The 24836-nt window shown below is 39.7% G+C and overlaps 1 protein-coding gene across 2 annotated transcripts in view; it reads left to right on the top strand.

Annotated features, from left to right (window-relative positions):
• PANK4 (pantothenate kinase 4 (inactive)) overlaps positions 1–24836 on the top strand; it is a 62064-nt gene that overhangs the window by 16474 nt on the left and 20754 nt on the right. Inside the window, exons 3-11 of one of the 2 annotated variants that reach the window (XM_063435861.1) lie at positions 3554–3762; positions 7673–7856; positions 8081–8173; positions 9534–9687; positions 10873–11054; positions 11266–11347; positions 13039–13139; positions 19284–19439; positions 23361–23473. In XM_063435861.1, coding sequence (XP_063291931.1) covers positions 3554–3762; positions 7673–7856; positions 8081–8173; positions 9534–9687; positions 10873–11054; positions 11266–11347; positions 13039–13139; positions 19284–19439; positions 23361–23473 — 1274 coding nt within the window. The other variant, XM_063435862.1, reaches the window with a different exon arrangement.

Genomic DNA, 24836 nt, shown 5'->3' with positions numbered 1-24836 from the left:
GGCACCACTTCTCCTATCTTCCAAGACCCAGGAGGGTTCTGCAGCTTCTGTCTTCTGGCCAGCCGGTCCCAGAAGGCCTGGCAGACCGCCTCAAATCGGGCTTCGAAGGCCTCTCGCCATGTCTGGGCCGTCTGTCTTGTGTGGGTTTGTCGAGGTGTCTGCGCCCGGCCATCTTGGACAAGCTGCGTGGTTTATCAGGTTCCCCGTCTCCTCCCGGACTACCACTGCTTCGCGCTTAGATGGTGCCGGGATATCCCTCACCGGCGGTTGTGGGGAGACTTCAGGCTGTGTGTTCAGCTTTTGCTGATGGATCGGCCGCATCCCCCGCCCGTGCTGTGTGTGGGCCTCGTGTGGGCCTCATGTGGGCCGCAAGTCTGCCCCGGCTGTTACTGCCAATCTCTGTCCGGTGCTTCAGGTTGGTTGATGCTGCAGGGTCCTGTGGCATTCAGGATGCTTCTGCCAGAGGATTTTTGCCCAAATCTCTCGCTTATTAAGTCGATTTAGAGCCCTTTTACACGGAGCTCTCAGGATATGCGACCGATCAGGTCGGCAGTTAAGCTCTGCCCCCCGAAGCTATGTCAATTTTAACCTGAAAGCCCATATGGTTGTCTTGTATCTCACCCAAGACAACTTGTCTGTCCAATACCTGCTCGTACACTCTATTCAGCAATCTATTGTTCCTGCTGGTTACACTGGGCACTTGGCTTTTGTATCTTTTTATCCTCCTTTTTATTTAATTTATTTATTGTTTAGCAGTCCTCCTCAGTGCATGATCTTGTGTGCGCAATTTGTTTTGTCACAGTAACTTGCATGTATCATTTACTGTGCAGTACTGTTGAACAAGGGAATATATTGGAACTTCATAAATTGTGGGTGTATGAATAATATACATAAATAAAATATTTATCCCCGATGTGAACACTGAACCATTTAAATTAATATACTAAAAGCAGCATCTTCCTCTAGCGGACTTATTTACTTCCATTTTCTTTGAAAATTATCGACTCGTGTCAGTGGATATTTATATGGAAATTCTAGCAGCTTAATCCAATAAACAGACTGCTTGAGAATTATAGTCTGATACATGTGCTTCGGAAGCACATTTATCTGCATTTGTTTTTAATGACTAAAACAAAAGGTTGTTATGGTACCAGGGGTGTTCCTTAAGCCTACATGATCTATTTCCTTTTTAGTTTTTTATTGGGAGTGGGGTGTGTTGTGCCTAGGAGTGTTTGTTGGGTCATGTGCCATGCTTGATATTGAAAGGTTGCAAATCAAAGTGATAAAGTGAAGGCGACAGTGTGGCAACTGTTAACATGGTTGTTGATGGATATGGTGTCGGTTTGACTGGTTGTGTAGAGTTGTGAAACCGATACATACTGGATTGGAAATATTTGTTCTCTGATCTGATAGATGACAGCACAGATTTCATCAGTGGTACAGTGTAGGTTCCCCACAGATGGAATGAACTTTTTGTGTGTTTGTTAACAAAGCCGGTTTTACCAGGACTGAAGAAGTCATCGTTCAGCGAATGCACAGGTAGAGAGATCTTGGGTTGGAAAACAACCAATTCTGACCGATCACTCATAATGGCTTCACACACTGGCAAAGAGAAGCAGGTTGCAGAGGGAATACCTGCACAATTTAAATTTGCATAATTACACTTTATAACCTTAAGGACAAAGGAAGCTACATAAAAATATTCTGAAATTGTAATATTCAGAGGGAAAAAAATTGTGGTAGATTTCCTTTAAGCATAAACTCTTGGTGTTCAGCAAGTGGCAGCACATATTCAGTAAAAGTATTCCAATACTTGCCAAGTGTAATGTGCTGGAAGGTTTATTCATTCGGGGACAATTTGTATTTATTTTTTAGATTCTGAATTATTGACTTGCCTATTACGGTAAGTAGGTTTAGCACATAGTTGTGTATAATAGCAAAGCAAATGTTTTCGGGTGTCTTCAGAATACTCAAAACAGGATTGCGAAATACTTTATCCGTTGTATGTATTTTGTCACTAAGAAATTTCTTAGGGGTTTCTCCTTAATGGCCAAAGGGAAGTCAGAAGTTATAGGCACGCCTGTTGTGCCATGAGCTCTGATGAACTAACTTTAAGTTCCATCTGTTGCAACTAACTGGAAACCCCCCAAAATAAAGACATTATAATAGACAGGTAAACAGATCTGGGTTTGATGGATTTCAGAAGGACCATACTTGGTCTTGGACCACCTTTACAGACAGGAACTTACTGATATGTCTATCTTTCAGAACGACGCAGGTTAGCTAAAACATATTTGAGATGTCCCAAAGGGAGATACCTCCCGTAGGCCTAGGCATGCTGTTAATTTCTTTATCTGTTTAAAGGGGAGCTGCCATTCTCTATAACTTCTACCATTGAATAAAACATTGAATTTTGCCCATAACTCATGTTCTCCTCCACTTTTTTATTTTTTTTTATTTTAAATCCATATTAAACATTTTAGCAAATTACATCATCTTCCAGTTCAGACAAAGCAAATCCCCAAGGAAAGCATTGCAGATAAAGAGAAGAAACAATGTTTAATTTCTTGTCTTCCCTGTATGGTTTTTCTTTGCTGAATGCCGGGGAAGAGCTTACAACAATGATCGACAGAGGGCTAAGTTGGAGGTGCCTATTTTCAGGTGTGGCATTCTACATTTAATTGTATTTTTCACACCCCACAAATTAATTAGTAAGCATCACATAAACTGGCGATTCTCAGATTTTTTTCAACACACTACGTTGCCCAACATCAATATAATTTGTTTTAAACTCAAATTTACTATTCCTATTGTAATGTGTTTTTTTTTTTCTCTAGAGTAAAAACCATTTCAGGAAGTAATCTCAACTCTAGATAGTGCAATTTATCTTAAAGGACCACTATAGGCACCCAGACCACTTCAGCCCAATGAAGTGGTCTGGGTGCTAGGTCCCCCTAGTTTTAACCCTGCAGCTGAAAACATTGCAGTTTCAGAGAAACTCCTATGTTTACACTGTGGGTTAATCCAGTCTCTAGTGGCTGTCTCCCTGACAGCCACTAGAGGCGGCTTCAGTGATTTACACTGAGTAAATCACGCTTATCTGATGCTGGACGTCCTCACGGAGTCCAGCGTCAAATAAGCTCCCCATAGGAAAGCATTGAGTAGCATTGAGTAATGCTTTCCTATGGGTGTGTTTTTAATGCGCGTGCGCGCCTCCAAGAGCCTATAGTGCCAGGCAAACAGGTTTGTTTTCCTGGCACTATAGGATCCCTTTAACGTTTATGTTGATTTTTACTACAACTCCCATTTAGTTTTGCTCAGCCTCCTGTTTGAGACCTGTGTGTCCTGCCTATTACAATGTACAGTGTTCTAACTTAGATGAGTTTGTGTAAACAAATAAGGAACCTGAGTGGATAAGAGGAGTGAGACTGTTTCACCGGAAGGAAACTCTGCATTTAAACCCTGCCGTGTTTGTGCGTGTGCTTGTATGAGTTTTAGCCTTTCCGTTTGTTGCTTCTATATTCCATGTAAAATGCGCTGTCATCTTCTTTAGGATGCAGACCATGATTCGTTGTATGAAATATCCGAACAAGAGGAGATCACAGCTCGACTCCACTTCATTAAATTTGAAAACACTTACATAGAGACCTGTCTGGACTTTATCAAAGACCATCTAGTGAATACAGAGACAAAGGTTATCAAGGCAACAGGCGGAGGAGCCTACAAATTCAAAGACCTCATTGAAAAGAAATTAGGATTAAAGTGAGTTGGCTCAGTGTCTGACAAACAAGAGTTCAAGAATTTGAATAAATTGTATAATTTATGCTCCATGCTTTTTATTCTTGGTGGATGCTCACATGCACGCATCCATGTTAGGTAGGTACTATTTTGTGTTATTTATTTATTTTTATTGTAACAAAATTTATATATTTTTTTTATTTGTATACCCTAGGTGGCCCTGTCTTAAACTTACTTTAACATTACCCATATTTGTTTTTTTTTCTTCTTTGCTTTGTACGTAAAAAAAAACATTTGGTTTTATCCATTTTGCAGGCGTAAAGATTTGTTTTATTTTTAAAGAAATCTGTATTGTCATAAGGCATGAATATGACAATAAAAACAAATCTACACCGACAAAAATAAGAATCTTCAACTGACTGGTTGTCTATATCCACTACCATTGATTTTCCTCTTGATGCTCTTCTTTAATTGGGGGTGGGGGGAGGGCACGCAGAGTGTAAAGCAGTTTTATACTTCCAAATGCCCTACAAACTATACCAGCGGTAAGTTAATGACCTCATTAACATGCTGTGTTTTTGCATGTTTACATTTTTTTTTCAGAATGTTGCACAATAACCCTGCCTCTTTAGCCACTCCCACTCACTCCTGACAAAAACTTCCTTATCAAATATATGTACAAAGCTCCGCCACTGACACTAATGAATAAACTGAACTATAAAACAATCCGCATTAGAAGGAGAGGACACCAGGCACACTTAAAGGGACACTGTAGTCACTATAACCATTTCATCTCTTTGAATTGGTTATAGTGCCTGGAGTGCCCTGGCACTGTCTCTCCATTCAGTGTTGCAGTATGCCAAAAATAAGAGTCCCTGGCCACCCACAGTCCAGCCCCTTCTGTATGTGTAGCTAAGGCAGAGATTACACACTTCCTTGTTGTCATACCCATTCATACCATCAGTTGGAGCTCTGACAGGCTAAACGCAGTCAGCTGACACTCTCAGCCAATCACAGCTGCCCACTGCTGCTAAGGCTAATACTTCCTTATTAGCCAAAGCAGCACAGAGGGGATGGACTGCCAGGGACTCTTGCTTAGCATTAAAACATTAAAAAATGTTTAATGCTGAAAGAATTGATGGTACCAGGGTACTCCAGACACTATAACCAGTTTAATGAGATGAAGCAGATACAGTGCCTACAGTGTCCCTTTAAAGTAATGGTATCACTACCTGTTTATGGTTACTCAGACTGTCTGCAGCCTGGTTGTATATTCGAAGCAGATCAGTCACTACAGTTGGTGCAAAGTGTGCATACATTTGATAAGAGTCTTTGTGGCATGAGGGGCATTGATTAAAGAGGTGGGCTTATGGTCCAGAATTCTGCAAAACATATATATATTTTTTTTTTTGCAAAACCTATGAGGATTTGAGCATGTAAAAAATGCAGCATATAAATGAGGCTTTAAAGTTGTATTGGTGCTCGGAGAGCTCGTGCCTATTATTGCAGCATTTTTTATACATCACTAAATCTATAAAAAGAATGAGTGGAGATGAGACAGGGCAGCTTCAAGATTGCCTATGGTGAATGGCATGTACCTTTTTATTTTTTTAAATTTTTGTACACTATACGCAATGCTGAAGTCCATTTCTTTTAACTTGTTTTATGTTTAACAATATATCTACGGTAGTTTGCATGTGTTCGTTAATAGTGAAATTTTGTTCTTTAAAAGTGTATTTTCTTTACTACTAGATTCGCACAAGCCGCTATAATTCTAAAACCAGGTGAATGTATCTGTGCCTTGTCGTGTTCATGTCCTAACCCAGGCCCATAGAAACATTTGATCTACTGACAGGGCTGGCCTGGGGGGTTTGCAACCTGTGCCATTGCAGAGGGTACAAACAGAGAGGGTGCGCTGTCACACTGACCTATCAGGTTGCAGGGAGTGCTATTGTGAATGGTTTGGGCAGTCACAAAATGTTGGTGCAATGAGATCACCCTAAAATGAAAAAAGTAGACTAGAGTTCTAAATAGTATATAACCTATATTGTTTAATCAAATGTAAATTAAGTATAACGCAATTCCTAACTTTATAAAACATGTAAAAGATGGACTTTATTACTTTTAATGGTTTTTATGGATTAATTTTAAATGATTTTTTTGTCTTCTCCTTGTGTTACATGACTACAGGCCAGAATCAACAAAACAATAAAATGGATAAAAACGAAATCAATTTAGTGCCCCTTATGCGGTAATATAGCAGTCGTTACATAAAACAGCACCTTTAACCCCTTAAGGACACATGCCATGTGTGACATTTCATGATTCCCTTTTATTCCAGAAGTTTGGTCCTTAAGGGGTTAAAGGAACACTCCAGGCACCATAACCTCTTCAAAACAAATTTCTTAAGGTGCTGGGAAGTCCGTGGTGCTGCCTCACCTTTAGGAACTTGAGAAATTTAAATATTTTTCTCAAGCTTTTTTTATGTGAATAGGGAGGCACTGATCGTCTGAGAGCATCAGAGACGCCTTTGCCTGCAGCAACCACAATTTCCCGTTTCAAAGCATTTCAGCTAACGGAAGGACAGGTGGCTGAGAGATATGGCACTTGAACACAGACTTTGAGGTTAAACAGTATATGAACCAAAGTGAATGGTTTAACACTTGACACTTTAAATGACTTGGCACCATACCAAGTTGATTTCAATGAATTTGTTATAGTTTCAAACTGGTCTTTAAATTGTCTAGCTCTTAAAAAAAAAATAAATAAATAAATAAATAATAATAATAAAAAAAATCAGAAAATCATAGGTTATTTCCCAGCTTAGAATAGTGCTTATACCATTTATAGTTGTCTTGAACTACCACTCTCATTTGTGCCATTTAAACCCTTTTCATTATTCAGATTGTAAGGTAAGAATGTATTTTCTTCAAAGGTGGATTTCCTAGGTGTATCAACTTCATGATTTTTCCTGGAAATAAGGGGATGTGTCTGTGCTTTATAAATGATTGTTCCAAGACCTAATTTATTAAACCTTGCATTCCGATAGTTGTGCAGTCTACAGAATAGAATGAAAAGCTTTTTTTCAATTTTATCAAAGTTGGGTACAGGCACTGTAGGCCCATAGACAAAGTATAATTTTGAGGAACAAAAATATTTTTGCTGTTTCACTTAATACCTCATTTATAATTTCTGGGTGCTCCTAAAGCATCCACACTTTAACGTCACCTCTCACTCTCTCCCCAACCTCTGTTCATATGTTACTCCCAGAGAACCAGCAAGCAACCCATAGCACACGATCCCACCCAAGCCGTGCATGTCAAACATCACATCACACATCATCTAGCATCGTTTATAAGACAAGACGGTAATAACCCTCAGAGGCAGATCAAGGGAGGAGAAGCTCTAATGGCTAGCGTACTAGGCCGGCGATTCTTACACTCCACTTTGTGCTTGTTTCTTACACATGTAAGCCTCAGATAACCTACTGTACAAGCACTAATCTGTGATTCTCTTTCATTGGAATGAGTCATCCTATTGAATTAGTGGTTGTGGGCATTAAAGATGTGTCTGCACCCTAGACAGGGACCTTGTTGCTCTTCTACTCAACCTTCTGCGTAAACTTGTTTGTTCTAATTTATGTTGAAGGGAATCTTAATCGTAATTTTTGTTATTCTTCAATATAGTTTCAATATAGTTTGTATGTATAGACCCATATAGATCAAATGTGGATGAAAAGATACCTTAAAAAGATGTATATACTTGTATGCATGCATTACAAAATGATGCACAGAGGGGCTATAACATATGTATCTTTCTATTTAAAATAAGAATAAAGGGGAACCTTGTCACAGTTTTCCTGTAGCATTCTAGTGACCGAGTATACATGTATGAAATAAAACTATATCATATTTTATTCTGATTTCTGCTTTAGTGTGGACAAAGAAGACGAAATAACATGTCTCATAAAGGGGTGCAATTTTGTTCTAAAGAACATACCACATGAAGCGTTTGTCTACGTGAAACACGGGGATCCCGAATTTCGATTCCAGAACACCCACCCTAACATTTTTCCATACTTACTTGTTAATATTGGCTCAGGGGTTTCAATTATCAAGGTAAGATGACATTTGACACAGATGTGGGGAATCGGTTATAATGCATAGTGATTTAATCAGATTTGTGAAATCCTGATAAATTGTAGGAAATAGGACACCCTTGTTTGTGTACCCTTTAATGAACAGCATCCGGTGGTTAAAAAGAATCAACCTGTTTTATGAAGGTTTTTATTTTTTTTGTGTTTAATGTAGATTGCATCTCTAAATATGTTTTTTCTTTGCAGGTAGAAACCGAGGACAAATTTGAACGCATCGGTGGAAGTTCTATAGGTGGTGGAACCTTCTGGGGGCTTGGAGCTCTGCTCACAAAGACCAAGGTCAGGCAGCAATGGAAATGAGCAGTTTTTTTGTTTTTTGTTCAATTGAGTGGTCACTTAAAATTTATTTTTTTTTAAATCCACTGCTTTTAGAAGGCTACAAACCTGAATCAGCAAGGTTTATGGGCATCTTTAATATATGGTCTTTTGCAATCATAGATGTTGTAGTATACCAGCATAGAATACCTCTGCTTTTTTTTATGGTTAACGATACTTCTGGATCTTCCTCATTTGTTCAGTAGTAGTTCCACCATTATATTGGATGTTTGTTTTCTGACATCAGTTACATTTTTTTTTTTTAAAGTCATGCAGCTGTATGGTTGTTACTGAACCATTTGCAGTTTTAATGCATGTTTAATGATCAAGAGAAAAACAGGTTCTTGTATACACAGCCATGTCATTGTAGTAGTGTGCTAGAATTCTGTACATTTTACAGATGCTTTAACCCTAAAATTAACAGATTCCTTTTGAAAGCAAAATGAAGCTTTGCAGGGACAGCGGCAATAATTACACCTAGTACCCAGGTGCTAATGGAAAGGCACTACCAAAAATATTGAAATATAGTGTTGTACTGAGATGGAATGTCCTGTGTTGCTGAGGATGCAAACAGCCCTACTATTACTTTGTCCTGTCTGGAGGTCCAAGGGTGGGTACAATGTTTCCTGCTAATCGGACACCCCACTACCAGCTCTCGAGATGTACTTTCCTCTGATGTCTTTGGTGTTGTGATTCAGACTACCCAGAAGTACACTTGGATAATGTTCATTTTTAAGGGGGACTATGGCCTGCCAGGATTTGTAATATTCCCTTCACCCCTATAATTAACAAATATGTATTTGTGAAGTGTGGAAATGAAAATTAAACTATAGAAATACACACCTATTTCTCCGGCATCTGGACACCTCCATATTAGCGCTCTGTTAGTCAACTTTAACATAAATTTAAAAGAAATTGGAGCATCTCATGAAACATTTAACACAAGTTATAGATGATTTTCTGTGTTTTATTTAATGGGTTTAAAGAAGTGACAATTTTCACATTTCTTCTGTTTTATTGTTACTGCAGGGTTTATTCACTAATCACAGAATTGTAGTGAACTGAAAACAAAACTGCTCCATACAAGAATACTAATTGTAAAACCTTTTCAGTTCTGTTTTTCAGTTCTTCTCTACAAGCTGATGTTTAGTGAATAACCCCTTAATTCACAAGTAAGGCATTTCAGTTTATTTTTTCCCTCTGTGTGTTTGTTTTCTTGTGGGGTTTTCTTTTTAAATTTATTTTTTGTCGAATTAAAACATTCATTTTTTAAAAGTGGTTGTTTAGCTTTACAAACTTACCCCATTTATTTTTATGTTGACAGAGATTTGATGAATTGTTACAGCTCGCTGCTAAGGGACAACACACAAATGTGGATATGTTGGTGAAAGATATATATGGAGGGGCTTACCAAATCCTGGGATTAACTGGAAACCTCATAGCAAGCAGCTTTGGCAAGTCTGCCACTGCAGACAAAGGTACGAACAATCATGGGTTTATATTCAGCTAGTGTATGTGTTTTTATCTATTTTATTTATTTTGGATCTTATGGATTATTAGGAGTCAATATCTTGCTGGAATTTCAAAGTGAAATAAAATTCTAAATTTAGGCCAATTTAGCTGGATTAGAAAAAAATATAGTCAGTTTGGGACGGGGCCTGACCGTGCACTGGAACAGACGCAGGTTACAGCAGCTCCTGCATCCGAATGCTTATCTTGCTGATTTTCCCTGAGCAGAGCCTGTAACCCGACATAATCTGGCTTACTAACGCAAGGGGACTTCACAACCTCCAAACCAATACCACACGTGGACTTCCTTACCGGCTCTGAGTGGCCAAACCTTGCGTCCTAGAAGCATGGTCGGCCCGGGGGGGAGACGGCTGGTCTCCCGCCACCACAACTCGCAGATGCCAGATTGGGCTCATATTCTCCCTCTATAGACCGTGGGGGTTATCCCGGTCCCCACCAATCCTTCACACACCCTGCCACTGGCTCCTAATGCCTATTGTAACACAGACTCTGACTAGAGGGGGCCCAGCAAAATGGCAGACACAAATCGGCCATCAGTGCCTGTAACCATGCAGCCGTTGCTCACGCAGCTGGACCTAATACTCACCCGATTTTTGGAGAAGGTGGAGCAGCACACTACCCAACCACCTCCTACCCAAGGAAAGGAGGCGGAGAGGAGTGGGGATGCCAAGCGGAACGGGCCTGTCTTGGGCAAAGCATTTCGCCCAGCTCACATAACATGGATCGCAAGCCCACCCAGGCAGAAGATTGCACAGAGATCCCCTCCGAGGCATCACCTACATCTCCGGAAGACCGTCAAATGGGTTCACTAGAGGGCTGCATTCAATTTTATAGAATATGTAAAGATTGTAGTCCTAATAGTCCAGTGTTGCAGATGTTAATCCAATAAAAAAAGGAATTGCAAGATACGAAATTAATCTGTTATTTTACATTTATATTTAGTAAAATAAATGTGTGTGTATTATTATTTGCATCTCCTCTCCATTTTGTTGGGGCTCTGTAGAGAAATTGAGGGGCCTCAAGAAGTTCCTTTTATGGTAGTATTTTATAGGACTGTAGTAGTTTTATTATATCCATTAAAGTATGTTTAGTTTCCTTTCACGACCCAGCATTTTTTTTTTTTTTACTTGCAGAATTTTCCAAAGAGGACATGGCAAAGAGCTTATTGCACATGATCAGCAATGACATTGGTCAGCTGGCCTGTCTGTATGCCAAACAACATAACTTGTCCCAAGTCTACTTCGGAGGTTTCTTTATCCGAGGCCACCCTGTTACAATGCATACCATCACCTACAGTATCAACTTCTTCTCCAAGGTGAGAAGGTCCATACCTGCCATTTATACTGGGTACCAAGCGGTGACTAAAAAAAAACTGTCGTGAAAAGGTGTATTGTTTCATGCCAAGCAACAAAGTCCCTTCTGTAATTCCGACTTCTGCCATATATGCAGGGTTATTCACAAAAGTGTGAATTGTATATAGTGTATATTATTTACTTGATATTGACCTGTTTATGCCCTTTTTTCAGGGAGAGGTTCAGGCACTTTTTCTTAGGCATGAAGGCTATCTGGGTGCAATTGGGGCATTTTTGAAAGGAGCAGAGCAAGACAGTAAGTATGTTTCTGATAATTCTAAACAGAATGTTTTTGGGGCTTTTCGTAAGTTAAATTTAAATTTACAACAAAGTAAAAAGCTGGAACCTAAAAATCTATTTTTTTTTCCAGGATTCTGTAGTTTATAATACCTGTATAGTATAATATAATATAGCCAATGTACAAGGAAAGGTCAGCACTCCTGGGACTTCGAAATAAAACTTAATCAAAATATAATTGTTTCAGTTTAAACTCTTGAATACATCCTGTTAAATCTTAGCCTAGCTTGGATAAATCATTTTCTCGAGAGAGAGAGAGAGAGAGAGATGGGGCACACATTAGGTAAGGGGTTTACCTGGTTTGGTAAAGGTTACAATATTTGCTGCCAAGAAACCAGTTGGAAAGAATCTCTTACTCTTTATATATGCATTAAAAACTCTGTCATTTATGGAAACAACATTTTAGAAAAGTTCTAGAAGATGCCCTAAGGAGCAGATGGAATTACTTTGAACGCCTCATAAGCTGAAATTCTAAAGAATTCACCAATCCTGTAGGCAAAATCTGACAACAAAAAAAAATCATGAATTCCCTCAGGAGACAGTTGTATTGTTTTTAATGAAAGTTATATATATTTCCAAGAGTTGCTAACTGGTGGCCTGAAGGAATATATATATACTTTTTTTTTTTCATCTCATTGAAGTGGTCTTGGTGCAGTGTCCCTGTCCCCCTTAGTCCTGAAATGTGAAACATTGCATTTCACTAGAGGCACATCTGGGAGTTTAACGGACTCTGTGTCCCCTAATTGAGTGTCTTCACACTCTGTTGGACTGCACAAAGGAGTTGTGACGTTGGGCAGAGGCATGGAAATCAGCATAAGAAGCTTTGCCTGGCACTGGGTTACAGATAAATGTATTCATTGTTTTATACCAAAACGGTAATTTTAATTGTATCTATTTCCTCACTTATAACTTATTTTGAATTACAGTTTCAGTCTCTTAAATGTGGGAGAGCCATAAGTGGGGGGAAGAATCCAGCAATGGATCCAATAGCATATTCAAATCCGCAGCTACAATAACCTTTCCTGTTATCAGACCCTGATACCCTTTTAAGAAAAGGAAATTGCCCAACCAGTGGCGTACACACGATCCATGGGGCCCCGGTGTGAAAATTGACCTGTGTCCCCCCCCCCGCGACCGCCGTATGTACGCCAGTGCATGCAGATACCCATACACTTAAAGGACCACTATAGGCACTCAGATCACTTCAGCTCAATGAAGTGGTCTGGGTTCCAGGTCCCTCTAGTTTTAACCCTGCAGCTGAAAACATAGCAGTTTCAGAGGGCAGGTGAAAGTGTCCCTCACAAGCTCGGCTATCTTGTTCCAATAGGGTTCCTTTAAATATTACATCACTGCTGTACTCTCGTGCTTATGTGTAGTATAAAAGTACTGATTCCTGTTGAAAAAAACGTAACATGATGCAATTCTACAAAGCTAAAAAGATGTAATATGCTGTTTAATAGGCAGTGGCCTATGAAGCTATATATGTGTGTGTGTGTGTATATATATATATATATATATATGTGTATGAATGTACGTATATGTGTGTATATATTTTGTTTATTTTCTGAAACCACATACACTTTAGCTTGCCTTCAGACCTTCAGACCTTGTTATTAATTGCATAACTAGTGTTTTGTTTTTCACCTTTAGATCCTAACCTTTATAGCTGGGGAGAAAATTACGCTGGGAGTTCTGGTCTCATGAGCACATCCCCAGACATCTACCCTATGCAGCGCTCTCGAAGCGGAACGGTGAGCAAGGATATTAACTGTGATGAAAACCTCCTTTCCTCAATACAGTAACTGCAGTCAATGTTTCATTATACAATAGTCTGTTATATATTCAGTATATTTGTATGAGAGGTCTCTTCATTTTCTATTTCATGAGGTCATTACAAGGCAATATCTTATAATAATAATAATAATAATAATAATAATAATTGAAATGTTCACGATTTAATATAAGAAAATATGTAATGTACAGTTGTAAAAAAAAAAAACAATGCCAGGTCAGTACAGTCCTAATAAAGGGAACGTTCGCTTAAAACACTGCTGATATATTGCTGGTGCCTCTGTATGTGAGAACTAGCCACCTGGAAATCTTGTATCTTCTCCTGCATTCTAGTTGCTGTTAACTACCACTCGTCATTCTTTACTGGTTGCTTGAACACAGCTTGTTGTTTGGCCTGTACAAATTAACCAACAGCCCTGCCCTATATAATCCTGATCACACTATATCTGTAACTGCACACATTGCCCTGATGCTACAGTTACCCCTTCTCCTTTAATCAGACAGTTATCCCTTTTTTGTTCTGTTTTTCCCCCTCAGTTATTTTGTTTACTCCCTGTGCGTCTGTTTATTCCAAGGGCGTCGATCTCAGTCCAGTCATTCTCTGATAGCCCTATCATCTCCTTTCACGTGGTTTCCATATTAAATAACAATAGAGCCCATAGCCATGACATGAAGATAGAAACAATGTCCAACTTCGCTTATAGAGACAATCTGGGCCCTAATACAACTTTAATACATTTGATAGAATTTGGCCTCATTTATATGCTGAATTTTTTGCATGCTCAAATCTTTATATATTTTGCACAAAATAAAAATAAATGTTTTTCAGAATGTTGCATCATAACCTGCCTCTCTAGTCAAATGCTCATGCCAGAAAAAAAACTTCCTTATCAAATGTATGCACACAGTCTCAGCCACAGCAGTACTGACTGAGTTGCTTTTAATTCACAGCCTTGCTGCAGAGTAACCATAAACGGGTATCCTTACCATACGTCTTCCTGGGTATCCGCTTCTAATGCTAATGTTTTGTAAAACCAGATGGAGTCAAAGCGCTTAAGAATATCTGCAGTGCTGCTGCACTACCCCAAAGGGACACACACTGACACAAATTAGCAATAAATACCAGAAAGTTGGAGTGTGCTAGCAACTGCACTGGAGTCAGGATCTTCTCTGAGTACTCTGAAAAAATATACAGTATATAGTCAGTGGTGTATTTTGGATTTGTGCTGCCCTAGGCACGACTAAATTCGGACACCCCCAAAATCAAAATTTGACCCCCCAATTTGTGTCAAGGCCACTTTTTTGACTGACAGACACATGCCCTCATTGATATATGCACTGATATACACTCACTGACAGAAACACAGTCATTGGCACACACATACACTCACAAGCACACACTGTTTAACCAACACACACTTTCACTGACAGACACACACTCAGATACACATAAAACGACATACACACACACACTGACACACACTCACAGGCACGCCCATTCTCACTGAAAGACACACACTTTCACTCACTGACAGACACACACACACTGACACACCCACTCACTGACAGGCACACACTCTCAGATGCACATAAAATGACATACAAACACTGACACACACTCACAGGTACACCCATTCTCACTGAAAGACACACACACACTTTAACTCACTCACAGACACACACTGACAGCTACACTCACTCATAGTAAGGTGTAAAGCCCCAGAACACAAGGCAAGCAAGGCATTTGTCTGGGAGCTTGGGGTGGCATTTTTTGGCGCCCCCCCTGAAAGTGCTGCCCTAGGCAAATGCCTTGTTTGCCTTGTGGTAAATACATCCCTGTATATAGTGCAGACTATCTGTATATACAGGGTATGCAAGATTAAAAGTATATCTGGGGATCAACTCACATGGACCAGAGCCCTTACACCCCTGGCTCTGGGTTTGAATTGCTCCAATGGAGAGGAATAAACCCACAGTATAGCAAAACAGGATACTCTTCTGAATCAGATGTAATATTTGAAGTAGTGGGTTTGCCAGCAATAAACCCACAACTAGATAAGCAGGAATTTACACACAAAAAAAATGATACAGCTTAGACACTTTCTGGTTCCGGTCACGTGACCGCTGGGACTGCCTCTCTCTGATGTCACACGGGACGCGTTTTGCCCGCCTCCTGGGCTTCTTCTGACGTCAGAAGAAGCCCAGGAGGCGGGCGAAACACGTTATTGGAAGGCTATTGCGCATGCGCAGCAAAACACTGCACCAATCCGCATCTCCTCACAGAGACGCATTGAATCAACACAACTCTATGGGGATAATGCTGTGATAAAGACTCAGAGAAGATCCTGACTCCAGTGCAGTTGCTAGCGCACTCCAACTTTCTGGTATTTATTGCTAATCTGTTTTGTAGTTCAGATCTTTCAGAGAGGTCAGTTGTGTGAATATCTTTGCGAAGGAAGTATTTTTTGGAGTGAGGGTGTGTGACTGAAAAAGGCAGGCATTCTGCAAAACATTTATTTTATGCAAAAATTATAAAGATTTGAGAATGTAAAAAAATCGGCATATTAATGAGGCCAACCCTTATAAAATGCATTGGCGTAGTTGGTGCCCAGTATTGATTGACCAATATTAGTTTTTTAAGGTCTGATACTGATATCAGTGGCATTTTGAGCAGATAACCAGTAACTAATATACTTCCCCTGGTGGTCCAGTGGCTTTGTACAGGCTGCCAGGGGGATAACCTATGCAGCCTTCTCTTGTGCGCATATTAAAACAGTATAGGTGTAACACTTTGCTGAAAAATAGCACTTTAACAGGAATTAAGAAAATATAGCAACAATTGTAAATCCCTAAGTGGCTTGCTTAAATGTAAGAAAAAAACTAAACCCAACATTTTGTTCCCCTTCTCCCTGCCTTTTACCAGTGGCCAGGGGGGGGGGGGGGGGGGGTTACTCTGCCTGGTGGTCCAGTGGCTATGTGCAGGCTTACAGGGGGTTTAAGATTGTACAGTGGGGTGCCTGGGACCCAGCACTCGCTAGGTTCTCAGCCTGGTATGTCGCACGTAGTTGGAGAGCGGACCTGCCGGAAACAGAAGATAGTGACTACTTTGTCCAAGCCTCCACCTCAACGAAGTGAGTGGCACTCGGGGCAGAAAACCCATTCCTCCCCAAGTATGGGCAATAATTTAAACAGATACCAATATTTGCCAAATGCCTAATATTTGCCAGTATTGTCGACCGAACTGATAATTGGTTGATCCCTAGTGCCTGGAGTGTCCTGTTAATTTACTCCCCCCCCCCCCCCCCCCCCCAAATCTGCTATTGTAGCCAACAATTTGTCCGTTGGCTCCTAGGTCACACTTACAGTTCAGTGGATAGTTGTAATTGTTTTGAAACAAATTATAGTAGACTTTACACCTTTATACAACAAAGCAGTTTGTTGTGTTGCCAGTTTATTCAGAAAATAATCTATAAATGGGCTTAGTTTCCTAAACAAGTCAATTGAAAAAAGTCACAATGTTCAAGATCAAATGGGCAAGCTGAGACTAAAGGTCAGTTGGAGAATTGTTTTTAAATCTGCTATTCTGGACTGCATTTTAAGATTGAATTGTCTTTTCACTACTCATCAAATCTTAGACTGTGCAAATCATCACTGGTTACATCACAAGGCATATTAAGCGTTGATAATGATATCCTATCACACCTGTGTTGTTCTGTAAAGGAACACTATAGTGTCAGGAACAAAAACCTGTATTCCAGACACTATAGTGTTAAAATAGCTATTTAGGTGACCGTCCCCCCTCTTTGGAGAAATAAGGTGTTTAAACTCACCTTTTCTCCCACACCGCTCTGGTCTCGCCGTGACTCGCTCAAACATGATCTCAGCCAATCCAATGCTTTCCAATAGGAAAGCATTGGAAGGCTATTACGCATGCGCAGCAAAACGCTGCACTGCACCAATCCGCATCTCCTCATAGAGACGCATTGAATCAGCACAACTCTATGGGGATAATGCTGTGATAACATGTTAGTTATGAAATTTACTGTATTGTGAAAAAGAGGTTTATGCATTTTAATCCGGTCAGGGCAAGGGGGTAAGGAAAATCTTGTGATGTAATTAATCTAACATCTCATCTGTCTTGGATGGCTTAAATACTGCTTTTTATTTTTTTTAATTTATTTATTTTTTCCACTTGACAAATGGAGCATGGAAAAGCATTTGCAATGCGGCTTACGCAGAAGCCCATGAACTCACAATACATTCAACCATTGGCTTTCAAAGATTGATACAACATCTTTCTAATAAACTGTGAAGCCATAGGTTATCCTATATATGTGTCAAGTTTTTTTTTTTTTTTAATTAAATTTAAACCTTGTGTTTTATGTTAATATCTTAACGCAATAATGGCATCACATTTTTTAACCTCTGAAGTGGGCAATATACAGTGTACAGTACCTTAGTAGGTGGTATCCTACTCTTCATAGCATGTTATAGCTTGTGGTGTCACCAAGAGTGTATGAAGCAAGAAGAGAAGAAGGTAGAGTATACAAATAGAAGATAGTAGAAAGGATTGAGGTAGGAAGAATTCAGAGAAGGGAGAGGCGGGAGGAAAAAAAAAAAAGTGGGTGAGGGGTGGAATCATGCGTCAGGTCGGTGTAGCATTGTATGATGCATGGGTCTGTGGGGGTATAACGAGTCCCTGTCGAGGGTCCTACGTTTTTTTTCCCCTTCTCACATAGGGCTCTGGATTGGTAGGCTTTCATCAAAAAGGTCACTATTGTGCCAGGGGTCCCAGAGTTTGTCAAAACTGGTAATGTTCCTCTCAGTTGGGCGGTTAAATACTGCTTTTAAAGTTGTTTTATGTAGTAAGTTCCGGTCAAGCAATGTCATTTGAATTCTAGGGACTTCAGTAATCATTCCTACATTTAGTCACTGCATGCATTGTATTTATACCTGATCATTAAATGTTTTTCATATAATAAGATGTGTATTTGCTTTGTATACATCTCATTTTTTTTGTTTTCCTTTTCCCCACCATTTCCACCTTTTATCATCTTTACCGTCAGTTTCCAGTAAGTGACTTCCTGAAAGTCGTTGCTTTTGTTGGATTTGTCTGTTTGTTTAGTAGTGCCAAGCTTTTTTTTTTTTTATATACTTCACATCAGTAGCAGTTGGTTGTCACTTACGTGTTGTGTTGCTCGACTCCCAAGATGCTTTGCCAGCTTTCTGATGGTTTTTAATCTCAAATTATTTTGTTGCATTTAAGCATGTGGTAAATTTTTTGGTAAATAAACACTTAACTCTACAAGATTCTAAAATAAATATTTGCTTGTGTGAGTGTAACAAAAAACCACTACACTGAAGCATGGTGACTCCCATCACAGAAAAAAGTGGCACGTATTTCAAACCATTCAAAAACAAATTCTCCGGCCACCTCCCTCCCCCCACCCACCCCTAAATAAACTGGTAGTATCTCTCTTTAATTTCCATGTTATAAGTGAGCACACCTGTATGAACAGCTGCACTCTCTGGGGAAGCAAAAAACAAACTACTTCCTATGCTTTGACGTGCCCTCTCTTTGTGTAAGATTATATTTAGTTTCGATGAATTCAGAATTGGAGATTTTACTTCCTCACGTCCTTTTGTAAAAGCAATTCACTAAAGAGAAGTTATTTTTGTGGGCAATTTTTGTAATACAGAGTTCACATGTAAAAGCAATAAAAATGTTGTACGCTTACCTTTGTGCACCCCCTGGTTAATCCAGAAGAGGGCATTGTAGTGAATGTGTGCATTCCCAGGCATGCATCCATGTGCATATGCTTTAGAATGTTTTTCGACAATCTTTAAATCCTATGAAGTGCAAAAATGATTTCCTTTTTATTTCCCAGTCTCTACATATCTTGTTTGTTTTAACTTTTCTTAACTTCTCTAAAGCATTGCTTCACAAACCTATCCTCACTTAGATTGTGATGGCTCCAATGGCACTTAATTGGTTTATCTCAAAGTTCTGAACCATTACTGCACCTTGAGGTCTGGTCTGAGAACCAAAGATGTAATATCAGTTGCTTACATCCACATAAGACCATTTTTTTTGTGCTCTCTAGTTCGACATGCTGGAGATGGATCGCTTGGAGAGACTGGTAGTGAATCTTCCGTTACTCTACGACCCAACCTCTTATATCCCCGATACAGTGGATCTAACAGAGGATTCTATGGCAAGAGAGTACTGGCTATCATGCTTTGAGGAAGCTTTGGAAGGGGTAAGTAACAAAAGGAATGTACACATTGCAACAAGATGGTCTGTGATAGTTAGTAAAGTTACCCTGCCGCTCTCTGCTTCAGATCTACATTTCATATGATGCTCAACCAATTTTAAAGGGATACTATAATCTCCAAAATAACTTAAGCTTAATGAAGCAGTGTTGGTGTATTCAGTCTCACAGCTCAATTCTCTGCCATTTATTAGTGAAATCACTTTGTTTATACAGCTCCAGCCACACCTCCTGGCACATGACTTGCACAGCCTTCCTAAACACTTCCTGTAAAGTGAGATCTTATATTTACACTTCTTTTATTACATGCTCTGTTTCCTTTATAATGTACCGTATATACTAGAGTATAAGACGAGTTTTTCAGCACATTTTTTGTGCTGAAAAACCCCCACTCGTCTTATACTCGAGTCAGTTGTCTGTATTATGGCAATTTGCATTGCCATAATACAGACATGGACCGGGGGCTGTCAGGAAGCTGTTACTTACCTTCACAGCAGCTCCTGTCAGCTCCCTTCTCTCTTCTCCGGTGCGTGCAGCTCCCAGGTCAGCTCCCTCTGCAACTCTCGCGAGAGCCGCGGGGTCAGAGCGTTGCCACGGGTTACCGTGGCAACGCTCCGCGCGGCCGCGAGAGTTGCAGAGGGAGCTGACCTGGGAGCTGCACGCACCGGAGAAGAGAGAAGGGAGCTGACAGGAGCTGCTGTGAAGGTAAGTAACAGCTTCCTGACAGCCCCCTCCTACAGCCCATCCACTGGACCACCAGGGAGTGAGAGCCCCCCTCCCTGGCCAGCTAACAGGCAGGGAGGGGGGACGAAAAAATTAAAATATTAATAATAAAACAAAAAATAATTAAAATAATAACATAAAAATAATAATACAAATAATAATAAAATAAAAAAAATAGTTACCTAAAAAAAAATAACATTAAAAAAAAATATTAAAATAATAATTAAATAATAATTAATAAAATGCCCACCCCCCACCAATGCTCTGCACTCATACACACACACTGCACATACACACACTGCACTGCATTCATTATAAACACACTGCATTCATACACACTGCACTCACACACACTGCACTCATATACACACACTGCACTGCATTCATTATACACACACTGCATACACACTGCACTCATACACACACACTGCACTGCATTCATTATATACACACTGCATTCATACACACACACTGCACTCATATACACACTGCACTCATATACACACACTGCACTGCATTCATTATACACACACTGCATACACACTGCACTCATACATACACACTGCACTCATACACACACACTGCACTCATACACACTGCATTCATACACACTGCATTCATACACACTGCATTCATACACACTGCACTCATACACACACACTGCACTCATACACACACACTGCACTCATACACACACACTGCACTCATACACACACACTGCACTCATACACACACACTGCACTCATACACACACACTGCACTCATACACACACACTGCACTCATACACACACACTGCACTCATACACACACACTGCACTCATACACACACACACACTGCACTCATACACACACACACACTGCACACATACACACACACACACTGCACTCATACACACACACACACTGCACTCATACACACACACTGCATTAATTATATACACACACTGTAAATAAATATTCAGTTAATATAATTTTTTTAGGATCTAATTTTATTTAGAAATTTACCAGTAGCTGCTGCATTTCCCACCCTAGTCTTATACTCGAGTCAATAAGTTTTCCCAGTTTTTTGGGGTAAAATTAGGGGCCTCGGCTTATATTCGGGTCGGCTTATACTCGAGTATATACGGTATTATTTCATGCTCTGTTTTAGCTTGCTAAAACTTGCAGGATTATCATGTCCATGATAAAGTTCAATTTATAGAGCAGGAGATAAAATTTCCTTAAATAAGTTAACATGTGATTGAAAATGGAATAATTTTTAAATGCAGGCTGTGTCTGTCACAGCCAGGGGAAGTGTCACTAGGGCTGCATAAACAGAAACAAAAGTGATTTAACGCTGGCAGAGAATTGAGCAGTGAGAGTGCAGGGGCATGATCTATGCACCAAAACTGCTTCATTAAGTTGTTTTGGTGACTATAGTTTCCCTTTAAACGAACACTTCAGCATTAGAAATAAATGGCCTTAGGACAAAAATGTTACTTGCCTCTAATCCAGAGGCCAGATGGTCTCCTTGCTGCAGTTCCACTCCGCCCCTGGGAAATCCTTATTAGAGAAGCACTAGGGTCCTGTGGCACATGCATGGCAATTGTAGTGTTGCACCAAGTGAATGCTTTTTATTAAGAAGCATTGAATCCAGTGGTTCTCTATGAGAGGCTCCCACTTCTCATAGAATGAGGAAGACAACCCTCCAGGATGGTGCAACGTAGAATGTTTAGAAAAGTGTCTCTTGAAATTAGCACTTTTATAAAAGACGACAAAGTAGATGCTCTGATAAGCCATAAAGCAATTAAGCAAAGTGCTTTAGTGGTTTACAGTGTTCCTTTAATTTCATGTGAATTGTAGTTCATAAACATCTGGAGTGCCAAGGATTATTGTCTCTGGTCTGCGGCATCATAACAATTTCCAATTTCTTTAATTATCGCAATTATAGCTGTGACATGGCATATACAGCAAATCTCTGGATTATTCTATGCTAGCACGGAAAACATTAATGAAAATATTGCATGTCATTGCCCTGGGGTTATCATGGCAAGGTATTGCATCATTCACGAGCACATATTTTATGTATCATGCTGCCACCTTGTGGTTTCAGTTTATATGTCCTACCACACCCTATACTGCGTGAGAGCATGCAATGGCTTTATGCACTAAGCCTGATATAAAGCTAAAACAATATGGAACACAACGTACAAGACTTAAAATAAAAAAAGTATGCCACCTTCACACAAAATGTCCATCCTGTAAAAAATGTAAGTAATTCCTTCTGTGTTTAAATAAGGACAGCGGGTCCAAGTGTAGCCATTGACAAGCAAGTCACTTATGCTTATAGAAGAAACATCCTTACTTTTTTTTTTTTAAATTCTTTATTTTTCTTTGTGCTTATAGTTACATACATGTGTGTTCTTTCACAACAGCAGGCATTAAAACTTTCCGTCAGTACAAGTAGTATAGCATTGTGACATTTTGATGTTCACGCACAATTTTTTTTTTTTTTTCCTTTAACGTGTTTAAACCTTCAATTAACATGTGTATAAATAACAAGACAGGCATAGGGTTTCATCAGGGTTGTGTGACCAAGTTGCCATAGTTGGCTATTCAGGTGTATGCATGTTGAAATAAGTTTTGGGTCGTGTTAAACGGGGTAGACAAGTGGGTGTGTTAGTCTGGGAAGCTGTGCCCCTTGTGGTGATTCAAGGAGATAGGTGGAAACATCCTTACTTTTTAACATGCAGCTCTTCCAGAAAACCTATTGGGAGGTGAAAACGTCCATTTGACATCTTTCCACGGTACCTGCTAATTTGTAGCATTTCTCCCTAAAATCCACAGGCAAACTAAATGGTTAAAACTTAAAATAAAGATACTTCAATCTGGATGCTTACTTACAAATATAAATTTACTTTGTGCAATCTGGGTCTAGTTCTATCCTGCCGTTTGGAAACCTCCTAGATAATTGGTGGGCAATAGACATATGTATTAGTTGCAATTTGATTTGAACAAATAGTTTCTTTTGAAAACTGATCGATTTGCCAGAAAACTCCTTTTGATTAGTTTTTAATGGATGAAAGCTTTTGTTTGTTTTTTAGAATTCATGTTTAAAGATGAAACAATTCCTTTTAAAAACGAACACACACACACACACACACTCATGTCACAGCATTAAAAAACTATTTTTCCTTATTTTTAAGGTGGCGAAAAGAGCTGTTGCCAGTCAGCCTGATGCAAAGGACGCACCAGATCGAGCAGAGAAGTTCCAGCAGAAGTACTGGAACAAGCTACAGACACTGCGACACCAGCCCTTGTAAGTGTCTCAAGTCTGCAAACACTGGCCACAAACGAAAGTACATTAGATATTTTAAGCTGTGTTAAAGTGAATTGGTGTCAAATGTTGAGGAATGAAGAAGTTTAAAAAATTATACCCATTTTGCAAATGTTGGGTGACCACAAAGCCACAAAGAATTTAAATGCTATATTGTAAGAAAACATTACTCTGCAGAGGAAGAGATTGCTGATTTGACTCCAGGGTAACTGGCTCTTCTATAAATATGGCTCCTTATACAATTATGGAATGAAAGAGGTCCAGGCACTCCTTGGTTCAAGACCAGCACATTTATTGGAACCACATCAGCAACCATTCGACCCAAGGGTCTTTTTCCTTATAAAATTATCTGATTCTCATCAGGCAGTATAACTATAGCAATGTACTTGGGTCTGTGCCTCTGAATCCCAGGGTCCAGAGACCAGCTATCCTAGTTTCTAGCAGAGGATCAAGCTTTTCCCGTTCCCTTTTGATGCATGCTGTGTTACAGAAAGTAGGTGCTAGGTACTTGATGTCCTATTATGGAGGCTCTTGCTTGTGCAAGCAGAACATGCATAAAGGAAGGAGGAAAGAAGTGGGTGCTTTGTGGTGCCCACCTCGGCCAGCTGTGGGGAAAAAAGTGGATCTTTAATCTGGAGAGTGTTTTAAAATTAAACATGTCGTTAGAATGTAAACTAACAAAAAAGACAAATTTGAACAGAGCCAGGTAACACAAAGCCGTTGTCCTTTAATGTAAATCTCCTGAATTGTGAGTTTGACATTTATTTGGTTGCTCCTGATTTGAGAATATTTTAGTCCCAATTTAAATCATAGTCCTGGACGCAGAGAGAACGACAACCCAACTAATGCGTTGCTGGATTGAGCAAGTTTCAGCAGCGCCTTCATAGATTGTAAGCTCTTTTGAGCAGCGCCGCCTTCTTCTCTTGTCTCTATTAATATTTTGTATGTCAATTACTTTTAAGACATCCCTGTTATGTAATTGTAAAGCGCTGTGGATTATGTTGCCAATATTTAAATAATAATAATAATAGTAAGAGCTTTATGAGCATGGTACTGACGTGTTTATGGTCTTCACAATTCTGTAATCAAGCCCATTCCACACAACAACCATGTTATCTAAGTTTCCTGCAACAGTAGTACAGTATTGATATAGGGCTTGTGTCCTGCCAAGCTGGGTTATGTCTTTTGACCCTGTTTCTGAATCCAAAGGAACATTTACATTTTGTCCTGTTAAAATCCATCAGGGACTGGTTTGTATAGCTACAGAGGTTTCAGTGCTGCACCTTACATCACAGGGAACATGTTGGAGATGGATGGAGGATAGTTGCTGCCAGGAAAATGTATT

The sequence above is a fragment of the Pelobates fuscus genome, chromosome 11, assembly GCF_036172605.1.
Source record: "Pelobates fuscus isolate aPelFus1 chromosome 11, aPelFus1.pri, whole genome shotgun sequence".
In the NCBI taxonomy this organism is placed as follows: domain Eukaryota; kingdom Metazoa; phylum Chordata; class Amphibia; order Anura; family Pelobatidae; genus Pelobates; species Pelobates fuscus.
The sequence above is the reverse complement of the archived record's forward strand: the minus strand, read 5'-3'. Positions and strand labels throughout refer to the sequence as shown.